Source organism: Hemitrygon akajei, chromosome 30, assembly GCF_048418815.1.
Source record: "Hemitrygon akajei chromosome 30, sHemAka1.3, whole genome shotgun sequence".
Taxonomy (NCBI): domain Eukaryota; kingdom Metazoa; phylum Chordata; class Chondrichthyes; order Myliobatiformes; family Dasyatidae; genus Hemitrygon; species Hemitrygon akajei.
The window spans coordinates 35,388,251-35,404,837 of NC_133153.1; the positions used below are offsets into that span (position 1 = coordinate 35,388,251).

The 16,587-nt window shown below is 41.9% G+C and overlaps 1 protein-coding gene across 7 annotated transcripts in view; it reads left to right on the forward strand.

Annotated features, from left to right (window-relative positions):
- The window catches only part of akap13 (A-kinase anchoring protein 13), a 554,439-nt gene that overhangs the window by 410,365 nt on the left and 127,487 nt on the right, over positions 1-16,587 (forward strand). For all 7 annotated transcript variants that reach the window (XM_073032598.1, XM_073032600.1, XM_073032601.1 and 4 more), the window contains 2 exons: positions 9,850-9,886; positions 11,452-11,587. In XM_073032598.1, the coding sequence (XP_072888699.1) occupies positions 9,850-9,886; positions 11,452-11,587 (173 nt within the window). The remainder of the gene's footprint in view (positions 1-9,849; positions 9,887-11,451; positions 11,588-16,587) is intronic.

The following is a 16,587-nucleotide window of genomic DNA, read 5'->3' on the forward strand; positions in this document are numbered from 1 at the left end:
AAGGAGTTTGCAGCAGTCAGTGGCAATGTTGTATTTCTTTTTCAAGCAGACTTCATTTGTTTTCCTCTGTATATTGGGGGAATTGAAATGAATGTTGGAGCTATCCAGATCTTTCACATCAAAGGTAAATGGATTTTGCAGTCTAACCACCAAAGAATCAGAAAATTGCAAAGGAATTCTATGGTAAGTCTATGGAATTCATTGCCACAGATGGCTGTGGAGGCCAAGGCATTGGGTATATTTAAAGCAAAAGCTCATAGATTTTTGATTAGTCAGGGCATCAAAGTTTATCGAGAGAACACAGAAGAATGGGATTGAGAGGAAAAATAAATCTGCTACGATCAAGAGGTTGAGCAGATTCGATGGGGATAAAATGGTCTAATTCTGTTCCTAAGTCGTAGCGTTAAAGTGGGAAGAGAAAGATTTAAAAAGAACACGAGGGGCAGCCTTTTCACATGGCAAATAAATCAGCCATAATTCACTCTCCTATGACTGATAGTCTTACAGAAAGATACTCTTCCTCTAGCAGGTTGGATTTTGAGAGTCTGGGTCGAGGATTCAAGCAATGTAGCCTGCCAATGGAGCAAAGTGATTTAATGTAATTAGTAATTAATTAACTGGACATAATTGATGAGAGCCTCAGTGTTGGAGATATTGATGAAGGATGTAAATTGTTAATATCTACAATCATAGTGACTTTTGATTGTTGGTGGTGCGATATGGAATAGCGATGTTCCTAACCACAACTCCAATATGATGCTATTGATGTTTTCCACTCTTTGGAATTAATGATATCACATGAAAAGTGACCTTTTTGGACTAACATTGTAAACTTGTCCACGGTAGATATTCAGTTCTTGAAGAAATTGGGTTGTGTGATGTCTTCTGAAAAATATACCAAATGTAGTATTGGAAGTCTTCAAGTATTTTGTCTAAACAGCAAAGTATTCACAGCCCCAAACAGATTGCTACCTCTCGACCAGGGGTGCCTAACCCTTTTTATGCCATGGACCAATACCATTAAGCAAGGGGTTCATGGAACCCAGGTTGGGAACCCCTACTGCCCAGACAAAGACTCCTTGAGTTTTCATGTGAGATCCACTGATCCAATCAAAATCTGTGGAAAATACACACTCGGGAAAGTAGGCAATTGATGAAAACAGTGCTGCACTTCATTGTGTGGTTATTTAATTATTGCAGGGGTTCCCAGCCTTTTTTATGCCATGGACCATTACCATTAGCAGTTTTTCTGTTGGACTAATCAGTGCTGAGCTTGCATTTGCATCAAGGCAGATATGAATATCTGCCCGGAATCTCAAAGGCATTATTGACTACTCTCTTTCGCTTTTGAAGTGGTTGGTCTTACTGCAGCATTATTTGACTGTGCAGATCTCCCAAGAAAACTTTGTGGCCAGAAAGATTTCCCAATGTTTATGTTGAGCAAAGCACATGGAATGCTGGAGGAACTCAGCTGGTCAGGCAGCATCTATGAAGGGGAATAAACAATTAACATTTTGAGCCAAAGACTTTCAGGACAGGAAAGGAAGGGGAAGAAGCCAAAATAAGAGGGTGGGTTGGGGGGGGGGGGGGGGTTGCTGGAGATCAGAATCTGGTTTAATATCACTAACATATGCTGTAAAATTTGTAATTTTGTGGCAGCAGTACAGTGCAATACATAATAATATAAATCAGTTGGGACACATCGGGACCTGCACATTTTGGCCCAATTAAGCAGCTATCCCAATTAGCCAGTTTCATGGAAATAGTTAAAAAGGTATAAAAAGACAAGCTGACTTATAAATTACATATTTAAATGAAATACAGTAGAAATTAAATATCAACCATAATAGGTAGGTAGATATTTTATTGACCCAAAGGAAATTACAGTGTCACAGTAGTGTTACCAGTGTACAGATATTCAAATATTAAAAGAGAAGTAAGACAAAATAAAAAAAATAAGTTACCTCAAACAGACTAACATGAGGAGGTCATCATTTCCCCGGCTATAGGTTGACTTATTATAGAGCCTAATGGCTGAGGGTAAGAATGACCTCATATAGCGCTCTTTGGAGCAGCACAGTTGTCTTAGTCTATTACTGAAAGTGCTCCTCTGTTCAGCCAAGGTGGAATGGAGAGGGTGAGAAACACTGTCCAGAATTTCTAGGATTTTCCGTAAGGTCCTTTGTTCTACCACAGCCTCCAGTGTGTCCAGTTTGACTCCTATAATAGAGCCGGCCTTTCTATTCAGTTTATTGAGCCTGTTGATGCCATTGCCCCAGCACACCACCACATAGAAGATTGTACTGGTGATAGCAGGATGGTAGGACATGTGAAGGAGAGGCCTGCATACTCCAAAGCACCTCAGTCTCCTCAGGAAGTAGAGGCGACTTGGTCCTTCTTGTATACGGCCTCTGTGTTGGTGCTCCACTCAAGTCTGTCAACCAGGTGTACCCCAGGTAATTGGCAGTCGTCACCATCTCCTATATCTTACTGATGCTGAGCTGCAGATGATTCAGCTTGCATCATTTGACAGAGTCCTCCACCAGGGCCCTGTATTCATCCTCCTGACCTCCCTTTTATACACCCAACTATTTTATGAGACCAAGTTGCTCGCTCAACGCAGCATGGATGGAAAGCTTGCCAGGGACCATCCAGATTCAAACTCGGGACCATTCACCTGGAAGTCCGATGCTGATGCCATTACACCACCATCTGGCATAAGATGATTGTCAATGTCTTCAAATTCTTTGTAGCTCCTAGCTCATTGTAGTAAAATTGTTTCACTTTCATTTCCAGCCATTTCTGGCATTTCCGAGTGTGAATACTTGAAATCGCAGTGAGCAAAACAGATAAATAGATAGATACTTTATTCATCCCCATGGGGAAATTCAACTTTTTTTCCAATGTCCCATACACTTGTTGTAGCAAAACTAATAACATACAATACTTAACTCAGTAAAAAAATATGATATGCATCTAAATCACTATCTCAAAAAGCATTAATAATAGCTTTTAAAAAGTTCTTAAGTCCTGGCGGTTGAATTGTAAAGCCTAATGGCATTGGGGAGTATTGACCTCTTCATCCTGTCTGAGGAGCATTGCATCGATAGTAACCTGTCGCTGAAACTGCTTCTCTGTCTCTGGATGGTGCTATGTAGAGGATGTTCAGAGTTTTCCATAATTGACCGTAGCCTACTCAGCGCCCTTCGCTCAGCTACCGATGTTAAACTCTCCAGTACTTTGCCCATGACAGAGCCCGCCTTCCTTACCAGCTTATTAAGACGTGAGGCGTCCCTCTTCTTAATGCTTCCTCCCCAACACGCCACCACAAAGAAGAGGGCGCTCTCCACAACTGACCTATAGAACATCTTCAGCATCTCACTACAGACATTGAATGACGCCAACCTTCTAAGGAAGTACAGTCGACTCTGTGCCTTCCTGCACAAGGCATCTGTGTTGGCAGTCCAGTAACAAAACAGTAGCAATTGTCCTCTTGTTTATTCCTCACCAACTATTTGTGACAGAAAATCACTGATTTTTGAACAGAAACACACAAATGAAGCAATGTAAAAGCTGATCGCTCTGAGCACAGTGTAGCATCTAACGGCCACATGTGCATTATCTGATACTAGTTAGAACCTGTTCAGCAACAGTCTCTTGCCCCAGTTAAGTGACCTGGTGTCCCAAATTTATGAAGGGAATCCCAGCAATTTTCTCAATTCGTTTTTGGTCCTTAAGAGTTGTCCCAGATAAGCAGCTGGCCCCCATTAACCAGAATCCAATGGGGGGGGGGGTGTGTGTTTAATTAAGTTAATGCAAAAAGAGCGCAAAAAAAAAAGAATAGTGGAGTCGTGTATGTGGGTTCATTGTGCATTCAGAAATCTGATGGCAGAGGAGAAGAAGCTGTGCCTAAAACATTGAATGCCTGTCTTCAGGCTCCTGTGTCTCCTCCTTGATGATAGCAATGAGAAGAGGGCATGTCTGGGGGGGAGGAATGCAATCTGGCAGAAGACAGGTGAAACCAGGAGATGAAGTAAGAAGCTGGGAGCTGATAGGTGGAAGACATATGATCACTTGGGGTTAAGAGATGTGAAATAGATGGAAGCTGTTCTCTGGTGGTTCAGGGATAGAATTTTAATGTGATTGGGCAAAAGCCAGAAACAAACTGCAAAATAAAAACCTCTTTATGTGTCCTGATGTAGGTTCTTAGCCTGAAATATAGATTGCTTATTAACTTCCACTGCTGCTGCCTGACCTGTGTTTTTTTAAAGTATAATTCAACATAAACTCTGGGAATCCTTTCTGGTTACGAAGCTTTCTTGGGAAACAACAGTCAAATTTCCGGCACCTGCAGAATCTCTTGTGTCCAGTGTTCCAGTGTGGGTAGTCTGAAACTGAAATGATTCCCGTCGTAACTTGAATCTCAGCTTCTTGTGCCATGTTTCTCCTCTGATGGCCAGTGCTCCTGCCAAATTTTTCTAACTCTCGTTTCCTTTTAATCTACAGATAGATTGCCCAACACATACCCTTCTCCTTCCTGTGGCACTACTTCCTGCTTCACCGAAAACTCTTAACCCTATATTAAAGGTTTCTGAAGCCCTTACTTAGCACAGCTGTTTCCTTGTTGGTGCTGTATCATTTGATGGTTCTGAAGGCTCTTTGTTCCAGGAGCTGGTCAAAAACAAATGTGATTTCCATTTTAATCAACGAAACATTAATTCTTTGAGCATTGCTAGATCATGAATAACTCACACAAAATGCTGGAGGTGCTCAACAGGTCAGGCAGCATTTTTGAAGAGCTAACGTCTTGGGTCAAGACCCTTCATCAGGACTTGTGTTTATTGTTGGAAACTGCTGCCTTTGGGATCCAAAAGTTCTTTGGAAGTGAAGAGCTAGGCATAAAAATTGTTGCTTACGGCCATTTTATTGAACGTTACAAGAGCGAAGAAGGAGGGGGAAGCGTTGTGAGAATCAAAAAAACCAAATAAAAAGTAGTCATGCTTGTCTCTGGTGACTGTGTGTGATAACAGAAATTCCACTGATAACGGTTAACCAGTAACATAATAAACACAAGAGATTCTGCAGGTGCGGGAAATCCAGAGCGCGCGCGCGCACACACACAGAATGTTAAAAGAACTCAGGAAGTCAGGCAGCATCAACAGAGAGGAATAAAGAGTCGATATTTCAGGCCAGGATCCTTCACCAGGACTATAAAAATGCCAGATTCAAGTAACATGGCACCTACTAAAACTAAGAAGTTTCAAGAATAACACAGAGCCAACTGTATCGTAATTACTGGAAAATTCACTGAGCAATTACACGTATTTTATAGGTGATTATATAAAAATGTAAGCAAGCATAGAAAAAGACAAGACAATTAACCATTCTATAGCCATTCCAACAGTATGAAACAAGAAGTTTAGAAATAGGTGTGCAGTCGGGGTACACATATTAAATTTCAGGGCAGTTTTACAAGAAATACTTATCATGGAGTCATCAGGGGATATAGTACTGATACCAGGCCCTTCGGCTATTGAATCCGTGCTAGCCATCAGAATTCCTTCTTTAATCCTACATTAATCCCACTTTTTTTTTTAAGTCTCCCGACGTTCTCATCGACTTCACTTGCCCCATCACTGAAATATTCCCAAAGCTTATGACTCACCTTCAAAGATTTGTCATCTCATATTCTTGATGTTTATTGCTTATTTATGTATTTTTTTATTATAAATATTATTTTATCTATTTTTATTTGGACAGTTGGTTATCTTTTGCACACTGGTTGAACACCCAGTTGGAGAATAACTTGGCTTTGAACTTTGACCTCCCCCAAGACTCCACAAACTCAGCTACACACTAGGAGCAATTGAAAGTGCCAGTTAACCTACCAGAATGGCATGATAGCACAGTATTTAGCACAACACCTTACAACAGTTAGCTGTAAGATTGGGGATTGATTCTCACCACCTCCTTAAGGAGTTTGGATATTCTCCCTGTGGCTGTGTGGGTTTCCTCCGGGTGCTCCAGTTTCCTCCCACATTCCAAAGATGTATTGTTAGGGTTAGTGAGTTGTGGGCAAGCTGTGTTGGTACTGGACGTCTGGTAACACTTACGAACTGCCTAGGACGACATTTGCCGATTTGATTCGATGCACAGTGACACACTTTGCTGCATGTTTCGATGTACGTATGACAAATGAAGTTAATGTTTAAAAGATCTTTATCTTTACCAGCCTTGTACATCTTTGCATTGTGGGAGGAAACTGCTACACCCAGAGGCAGACCACACAGTTGTATGGGGGGTGGGGGGGAGCGGTGGCAGGCTGACTCCTCACAAACAGCACTCCACTAGCTGTGCCTAATAACTTCTAGTGCCAGTGTCTGAATGTATAACACCTTTCACTTCCTTTTTGGGGGTGCAAATTAGAGTGCAACCAATGAAGTGTGGTTACTTGTTATTTATTTATTTATTGAGATACAGCACCAAATTGGCCCTCCCGTCCCTTCGAGCTGCACCGCCCAGCAACCCCCAATTTAACCCTAGCCTAATTATGGGACAATTTACAATGACCAATTAAGCTATCAATTGGTACGTCTTTGGACTGTGGGAGGAAACCGGAGCACCCGGAGGAAACCCACTTGGTCCTGGGGAGAACGTACAAACTCCTTACAAACAACAGAAGGAAGTAAACCCGGATCACTGGTACTGTAAATCCTTGCACTAATCACTGCGCAATCGTGCCGCCCCAAATGCACATGTTACTCCCAGGGCAACTCCTTTGAAATCAAATGGTATAGTAATAAAGTTTTAAAGAACTGAATTCCCATCTTCCGTTAACCAATATATACCAGTGCTGTGAAGTTTGAGTACTTCTTCGCATCTATAAAACCTTCTCGGCCTCCCTTTCCCATACCAGACCCATCTGGAGTGACATGGCATTTGTTGCTGTCACCAGTGACGTTGGCAATGGAAATCTGCCTTCTTACAGTTATTCCATTGCAAAATAAGAAAGGCTCTTGCGGCATTTATAATATCCCTGAATATATAAGAGAAACATGATCTTTAATGGTAAACACAGGTGATTCTACAGATGCTGGAAATCCTGAGTAAGACAAGCCATATTTTGGTGGAGCTCAGCAGGCTGAGGCAGCATCTATGGAGAGGAATAAGCAGTCGACGTTTTGGAGCCAAGACCCTTCTTCGGGTCCTGATGAAGGGTCTTGGCTCGAAGGGTCGCTTGTGTGTATTTCTATGTACTTTAATGAATATTCAGATTATATAATGTATGTTTTTGAAGTGTGTTTGTGTTAGAGTTTCAGTTGTAGAGTCATAGAAAAGTAGAGCTCAGAAGCAGGCCCTTCACCCTATCTAGTCTGTGCTGGACCATTTAAACTCCCTCGTCCCATCGACCTGCAACCAGACCATAGACCTCCATATCTGTGCCAGCCATGTACCTAAACAAATGTTTCTTTAATGTTGAAATTGAGCTTGGATGCTGCACTTGCAGCTATGAAAAGATGGCAGTTATCTGTTATCTCTTCCCCTGTCTGTTCTCTTAGCAAGTTTCTGAAAAAAGAAACATGAGAAACTTTGATCAATTTATCACCTCCACACACACACGCACACACACACACTTATAAAGGTTTTAAATAAAATTGTATTTTTAGTACAAATATCTCAGTTTATGAGAATGATACCATGAATGGAGGCTTAACGTATGAGGAACGTTTGATGGCTTTGAGCCTGTACTCACTGGGGTTGAAAAGATTGAGGAGAGATCTCATTGAAACCTATTGAATATTGAAATGGCTCGATAGAGTGGATCTGGAGAGGATATTTCCAATAGTGGGAAAGCACAGGACCAGGGGGCAGCCTCAGAATGCAAGGAAGTCTGTTTAGAACAGAGGTCAGGAGGAATTTCTTCAACTAGTGGGTGGTGACTCTGTGAAATTAATTACCACAGATGGCTGTGGAAGCCAAGTTGTTGAGCATATTTAAAGCAGAGATTGATAGCTTCTTGACAAGTAAGGAAATCAAAGTTAGCGGGGAAAAGGCAGGAGAATGGTGTTGATCCCTGTATGGGGTCAAGACAACGTAAACTTCAGGTGATCCATCTTTAGCAGCAGGTAATCACTGGAGTTTGCCAAGGACACAACCTATATTAACTTATCCTGTTCTGGTCACCACTTGGAGATGTCTAGACGTGATACTTTTTAACAAGTGATCCACTAGAACGTCAGCAATTGTGAACACAGGAACAGGACTAGGCCCCTGGTGAAAGGCTGATTTCTCCACTTCAGTACTTTGTCCCTGCCTTTTTTCATATTCCTCAATCACTTTGGCATTGAGGAATCTATCTGATTCTTTCCTATGCATTTATTACCTTGGCCTCCTGTGGGAGAGAATTCCTCAGATTCTACTCTCTGAATGAAGAAATTTCCATTGATCTCAGTTCCAAATGTCATAACCCATATCCAGAGGCTGTGATTGTTGGACCTAGAATGTTCAGCCATCAGGAACATCGTCCTTCTTTCTGGTCTCAGATAGTCTTAATTAAATTTTATAGAATTCTCTGTATTCCCCTTCTCATTCTTCTAAATTCTATTGGGAGTAGATCAAATTGCTCCTCCTGCATCAGTCCTGCCATATATGGAATTAGTCCAAGGAACCCTGGTTGATCTCTCTCCAGAACAAGAATATTTTTGCCCAGATAAAAAAAAAGATCAAAACCGCACACAAAACTGCAGGTGGGATCCATAATGCACCATATTCTATGAGTCAATCTTTTTTTATATATTAAAATCTCATTTTGTTTTTAGAATCCTCTGACACCAGTGGATTCTTAAAACCAAATCAGCACTGCATCACTGGCACCAGCCTGCCCACCACCCAGGTCATTGTGCAGGAAGGCACCAGCAGAAGGTCAGCAACATCTTGAAGGATCCTACCCACCCTGCTCAAGGACTTTTTCTCCCACTCCCATCAGAAGGAGGCTACATAACATCCACGCCAGGGCCACCAGACTCAAAAACAGTTACTTTCCCCAAGCAGCAACACCTCCGCCTACTAACCCACCCAACAACCACCACTACTTTATCATTTCCTGTCAATCACCATATGTACAGATACTCCTGTGCCTAGCATCACTTTATGGACATATAATCAATCTATGTATTTAAGCTATCTTATGTATTTATATTTATTGTGTTTTATTATTATTGTGTTCTTATTGTGTTTATCTTTGGGGTTGCATTGGATCCAGAGTAAATTATTTAATTCTCCTTTATACTTATATAGTGGAAGTGGCATTAAACAATCTTGAATCTTGAAACTTAAATATCAGTGTTCAGAAGGAAAAACTTATAGACAGAACTAGGCAGTATTGATTATCATCAACACAAGAGATTCTACAGATGTTGGAAATCTTGAGCAACACACTTAAAATGCTGAAAGAACTCAGCAGGTCAGTCAGTATCTATAGAATAAACAGACGTTTCAGGCCGTGGCCCTTCACCCTGAAATGTCGATTGTTTATTCCCCTCCTTAGATGCTATCTAATATTCTGAGTTCCTGCAGCATTTTGAGAGCATTGATTATCAACCAGTTTCTTTGGATCTACAGTATCAATACCCAGTGTCCATCATTCCTCTTTCTTCAACTTCACAATGTGTGCCAGCATGTCATATTAGTAACGATGAGTATTTTCTCCAATCCTGTTCACACACGTTGGGCAGGCTTAAATCAGCTCAATTTCTCCAGAACTTCCTGTGTCATTGAGTCTTAAGATGTCTCTAACTTCAGCACTTTGAAGACTGCTAAGAAATTAATTCTGGATCTTTTATTTTCCAGATTTGAGATCATCCACCATTAATTCTCTTGGTCAGAGGTAAGCAACGCTAACTTTCTGTTTGTAATGGGATTTAGGCCTATTAATGCAGTTTCTTTAAGATTAAAATTAGCCTTATATTTTCTATGTACGTGGAAACATACAGTGAAATGCATCCTTTGTGTCAAATCAAATCAGTGAGGAATTTTGGTTGGGATTTGGATAGTAGTTTTGATAAATCTCACTCCATTCATGTACTGGGCTTGATCAATCATGCTGGCATTCTGCATATGATCAAATGTATACAGAAAGAGAATTTGAATCGTGGATATCACTCAAGTTCATGGTTAGTTAAAGTTTAATCTTCTTTTAACCATACAAATATATATAGATAAATGAAATATCGTTCATCTGGGGCTAAAGTGCAAAACAGTACATACAGTCACAAATTAATGTCAGCACAAGTCCCTGAGTGACATGGCCTGAAGATTGATTGTCCATGGGATGTCCTGGAGCCACGTTTCTGCAAGAAAAAGTACGCAGCAGTTCCTCATCTTGCAGATGAAGGCAATACAGCTTGACTTTTTGGGAGCGAACACGGGAGATCAGCACCAATGGGAAAGACAGCCTTCAGGGGCCAGACCCAAACCCAGCACAGATTACATCTCACCTGCTTTGCCCCTGTTCTCTACCACATTGCCTTTGGTACCACCTCTATTGGGTGGCTGAACAGGCAACACTACAGTATGAGAGCCTGGTCTCTGAGGCCACACAGCTCCCCTGCTGTCTTGCCAATGAACCAGTGAACTTTCGGCATCCGTTAGTCTCGTGAGACCATGGATTTGCGCCATGGAAGGTTTCCAGGGCGCAGGCCTGGGCAGGGTTGTATGGGAGACCGGCAGTTGCCCAAGCTGCAAGCCTTCCCCTCTCCACGCCACCGATGTTGTCCAAGGGAAGGGCACTAGGACCCAAGCAGCTTGGCACCGGTGACGTCAAAGAGCAATGTGTTGTTAAGTGCCTTGCTCTAGGACACAACATGCTGCCTCAGCTGAGGCTAGAACCAGTGACCTTCAGATCGCTAGACCAATGCCCTATCCACTAGGCCACGCACCAACACAACCAGTGAACTGGACTTGCAATATTTTTTGCCAATGCCCAATGCAATCTTGTGATTACTAGTAAAATGTTTTCAGATGAACAGCTGCACCATTTGTTGGACCCCGAGAGGCAGCTGCAACCAAGTGTGCTGCCATCTTACCAGAACTTCACTCACTCACTTCCTGCAAGTTCTTTCTGAATGTTTGTTTATCTTTGCCCTTTTTCTCAAACATGCTCTCAGTTTTCTGCCAGGAGTACTCATTGAAAGCCTTGCTCAGCCTGGGACAGGGAAACCTTTCGTTCTTTCCATGTTTTCCTATCTGCTGCCTCATTCATTTCCTTATCTCCACAAACACCTTATTGCTAGCACTCTTACCTCTCTGAGTATCCATTCCATGTCTCAACTCATCCAGCTCTTTGACCTAGCAAATCATCCCTGTATTTGCCCAATACACAGTGTAGAAATTCTTTAGTGAAGCTCACATTGAGTGTCACTTGAAACAATTGTCTTTTCTCTGATTACACAGCATCTCAGAAGAGGACAATAGTCAGTTGCCACAGAGTCCTACAAGAAAAGATCTGGAAGGAAAAAGCAGCACTAAAGTGTATCGGACTTTCAGCTACATTAAAAACAAAATGTCGAGTGGAAAGCACAAGAACAAGGTAGGTTCTGAGAAGCTATCTTCATGGTTAGCTCCAGATCAGGGTACAAACCCTACGTATTATTTGGCCTAAAATCCTGTTGGGTGTCTTTTCAATGATCCACCATGTAGGAGAGCCTTGGCAACTTCTCCAGAGCCAGGTCACTGTGTTCAGAGAAGATTGGGGGGGGGGGGTGCACTTAATTACACAAGTTTGCTCTTGAGGCAAGACTCTGATAATTGCCTCAAGATGGTGGTGAATGCTGCATGGTACAGCAGTAACTGTTTCACAAAACACCACCATGATGACCCTCTGCTGATGAACAAAGAGTCAGTGTACAATTGCTGCACAAGTTATTAGGGTGGTTAAGAAGGCATATGGTATTTTGGCTTTTATTATTCAGGGGACTGAGTTCAAGAGCCTCGAGGTAATGTTGCAGCTCTATAAAAGTGGTTAGTCCATAGTTAGCGTATTGTGTTTGGTCTGGTCACCTCTATACGGGAAAGATGTGGAAACTTTCGAGAGGGTGCAGAAGAGATTTACCAGGAAACTGTCTGTATTAGACACAAATTACACTGCAGATGCTGTGGTCAAATCAAGACGTACAAAAAAGCAGTCCTGACAAAGAGTCTCGACCTGAAACGTTGACTGCTCCTTTCAACGGATGCTGCCCAACCTGCTGAGTTCATCCAGCTTTTTTGTATGTCTGTATTAGAGACCTTGCTCTACGACAAAAGGTTGGGCAAGTTTGGACTTTTCTCTTTGGAGTGAAAGGGATTGAGGGTGATTTGATAGAGACGTACAAGATCATAAAAGGCATAGAGTGGACAGTCAGTGCTTTTTATTACCTGAGCAGAAATGGCTAATATGAGGGGGCATAATTTTAAAGTGATTGGAAGTAAGTATGGGGGGGGTGGAAATATCAGGGGTAAGTTCTTACACAGAGAGTGGTAAAGTGCTGTCAGGTGTGGTGCTAGAGGCAGATACATTTGGGACATTTTTAGAGACATTTAGATTGGCGCATGAATGAACGAGAAATGGAGGACTCTGCAGGAGGGAATGGTAAGCTTGATCTTGGAGTAGGTTAGCTGGTTGGCACAGTATAGTGGGCTGAAGTGCCTGTACTGTGCTGTCATATTCTGTATTCAGTTCCTGTTTGTGGAGAAGGTTATAAGGGCGGAATTGTTCCTATGGTATTGTTGTCAGCTTTGAATGTTGCAGGTAAGAAATGCAGCTGTAATAGAATTTGAGATTATATTCAAATATTTTAGAGTTCTTTTTCAGTTTTGACAGCTTTTTGATTCAAAGCTATGTTCACTATTATTGAGACTTGCGCATTTTGTTAATTAATTTAAATTGAACAGTTGGCACGCTGGGATTTTAACTTGTTCTTCTGGGTTGTTGGTCTGGCCTCTGGAGTACTGACCAACTAGTTTGACTCATGCCACAGTTCCCTCATGTTTTAAGATTTTGATATTATTTATTTGTCACATGTACATTCAAACATGTTGTTCTGTGTCAATGACCAATAGAGTCCAAGTATCATGCTGGGGCAGCCAAGTGACGCCATACTTCCAGCACCAACAGAGCATGCTCACAACTCACTGACCCCTCACCTATATGTCTTTGGAATGCGGGAGGAAACTGGAGCACTTGGAGGAATCTCAGATGGTCATGAGGAAAACATATTAACTCCTTACAAACAGCAGCAGGAATTGAGCCCCAATCAGAGGGTTGTGGGTGCCTGAATGACTTGCCAGGGATAGTGGTGGAGGCTAAAACATTAGAGGTATTTAAGAGCCTCTTGGACAGGCACATGGATGAAAGAAAAACAGAGGGTTACAGGGTAGTGTGGGTTTAGTTCCTTTTTTTAAGGAATATATGGGTCAGCACAACATCAAGGGCTAAAGGGCCTGTACTGTGCTGTAGTATTCTAGTGATCACTGATCATTGAAATTTCATATTCCCCAATAGGCCAGCACTTCCCACATATATCAGTAATTTTGTCAGTAATAAACCCTTGGATTTCCAGACAAAGTGCATAACCAAGGATGTAAACTATGAAAAGGTATTGGTAAGCAGGGTGGTTAAGAAGACTTTTGGCATGCTGGCCTTCATCAGTCAGATGGGTATAGACATTGGGAGGTTAAAGTACATGTACTATCAAAGTAGGTATACAGTATACAACCTGGAGATTCGTTTCTTGCAGACTGCAACAAAACAAAGAAGCACCATAGAACCTGTTTAGAGAAAAATCCCACAGATCAAGAACATTGTGAGAGTAAGCATTCGGCACGGACTTGATGGCCTGTTTCCGTGCTGTAATTGTTATATGATTATATGACATCAGATGGGCAAGAAAAAGAACAAATCACACAAACAAATAACACACAAAACGTTAAACATCAAACCGCAGAATCCCCTAAAGTGCGTCTACGGTCACAAGCCGCTAAGGCGAGTAAAGCCAGCACAAGAGTCGATGGCTGAAAACCTCGGTCAAGTCGAGCAAACGGTAAAGCGCGTTCAGCACTGAGGACAATAAACGTCAAGCAGCAGCTGAAAGTGGGTCTACAGCCACGGGCCATGAGCCACTGAGGCGAGTGAACCTTGCAGCATGGAACCCAAAACTCCTGCACCTTCCACCAGCAGTAGCAAGAGGGAGACTGGTCAAACGCAGGCAGATGGTTCTGAACACCCGATCATTTTCTGCTCTCGTCCTCATCAGTTTTAATCTTCCTGAGCACTTTAACTGGCACGGAATAATGGATCTGACTACAGGTATTGACACCCCCAGCAACAGCCATAGCTGCACTCCATGCCAGATCACCCAGGAGATCACAGGAGCACCAACTCGTTAAGTCAGTCCAAAAATTGCATTCTTGCAGCTGCAGTTGATCCCGGTTTAGAAGGAAAAGAAGAAGAGTATCCAGTAGTTTTGTAAGCTGTTTGCAAGATGTCGTTGTTGGTCACTGGTCTTGCCAAATGTTGCAGTTAAGTTGAAGTCATCCAAAATGTTCGCGAGGCCACACGGCGTATTATGTCAATTTTGGTCACCCTGTACAGGAAGTTATTAAGCTGGAAAACTTTCCTGAGTGCAGTAAAGATTTATTAGGTTGTTTCCAAGACTTGGGACTAGGGAGTGGTTGGCCCGGTTAGAGTTTTATTGCCGGATCATAGCAGACTATGGGATGATCTTGTAGAAGTGAATGAGGGACATAGATAGGGTGAATGCATTGTCCTTTTCAAAGTGTGGGGAGTCAAGAACCAGATTTGAGGTGAGAGTTTTAATACCAACTTGAAGGACAACTTTCCACAGAAGGTGGTACAGATGTGGAAAGAGCTGCAAGAGGAAGTGAGACAGGTACAACAGCAACTTTTAAAAGACAGTTGGGCGACCACATGGATAGGAAATATTTAGGAGGATATGGGGCAAGTGGGACCAGCATAGATGAGCAATTTGGTTGGCATGGATCATTTGGGCTGAAGGGCCTGTTTCTGTGCTGTGTTACCTTTTGACTCTGAGGTAACTTTCTTTGACCTCTGCATCATTAAGAACAAGAGCAGCAAACTAATAAGAATGGTGTTAATACGGGGTAACAAGGTCCCAGGATGCAAACGATCCAAGGAGTAAAGCAACACCCTCAGCTGGCAGTAAGACTAATGTCTACTAAGAACTTGTAGAGGTGCTGGAGAAGGTTCATCAGTCGGCCAAGTCATTTTGTTTTCAGAACTGCAAATCAGCTTGAGCTGCTTGTGGTTATACAGTGTACAGACAGCAAGAAGTGACTTACACTTAGTAATCAGAACCAGCATTCTTTAGATTTGTTGTTTGATAATTAGCTGTTGATTTAATAAATCACTTTTGTGTCTGTCTGTTTGAATAGGCGTTGCTTTTTAACATGGAGTTGATAATTCTAATCAGTTCATGCAAGTAGAATACCCACTATATTGACTTCAAGCCAATATAGCAGCCGTTTCTACTTACATGCTTTTGTGTGTAGTTTTTCATTGTATTTCTCCAATCTACTGTGGATTCCTCCAAGAAAAAGAATTTTAAGGTAGTATATAGTGACCCATACACACATTGATAATAAATTTACTTTGAACTTTGAATTTCCACTGATTGAAAGCATAGAATAATAAATCTAATGTAATTGTTACAGGATAGTGAAGAGCCCTTTCAGTTTTTTCTTCCATGTTGAGTTTTATAAATGTTATTTTCCAAGGTGTCTTTATCCTGCACTACCTTCAAAATTGTATGATTCAGTTCCTCATCTCAATCCTCTGAGCTGTCCCCTTGGATCCTGGACTCTCCCACTAATGGAAGCGTCCTCTCTACATTCATCCTTTCCAGGCTTTTTCTGGTTCAATTTCAGACTTCCAGTATCTGCTCTCTGTTCACGTAGACTTCAGAAGAACCTGTGATCCCATCGAGAGAGGAAGTTTTAGCATTCCTGAAATAATAACTAAAGCAGACTACTTTGGCATTTGAGCATTTGCTATTCTTGGAATCTTGCTGTGTGTGCCTTTGCCTCCCAAGCAAGCATTTACAATAATTCAGGGGCCTTAGGTGACTTTGAGGAATCCATATGTTACTGTATCTTCTTCTAGCCAAGGATTTAATCACATCATTGCCATTTGAAGGTGAGAGGGATAAGATGTAAAGGGGACAAGGGTTAGAACATAAAAGAGTACAGCCAGGAACAGGCCATTCGGCCCACAATGTTGTGCCAAACCAGCTAAAATGCAAATTAAAACCACCCAAACACTGATCCCTCCTACCTACACCGTGTTCATATCCCCCCCTCTTCCTTATATCCATGTGCCTATCTAAACATCTCTTAAAAGCCTCTAATTTATTTATCTCTACCACAGTACCCCTCACATCCCCCTTGAACTGGTCCCCTCTCATCTTCAATGCATGCTCTCTGGTACTAGACATTTCAACACTGGGAAACAGATACAACTCTGTCCACTCTTTCTGTGGTTCTCATAATCATATAAACCTCTATCAGGTAACC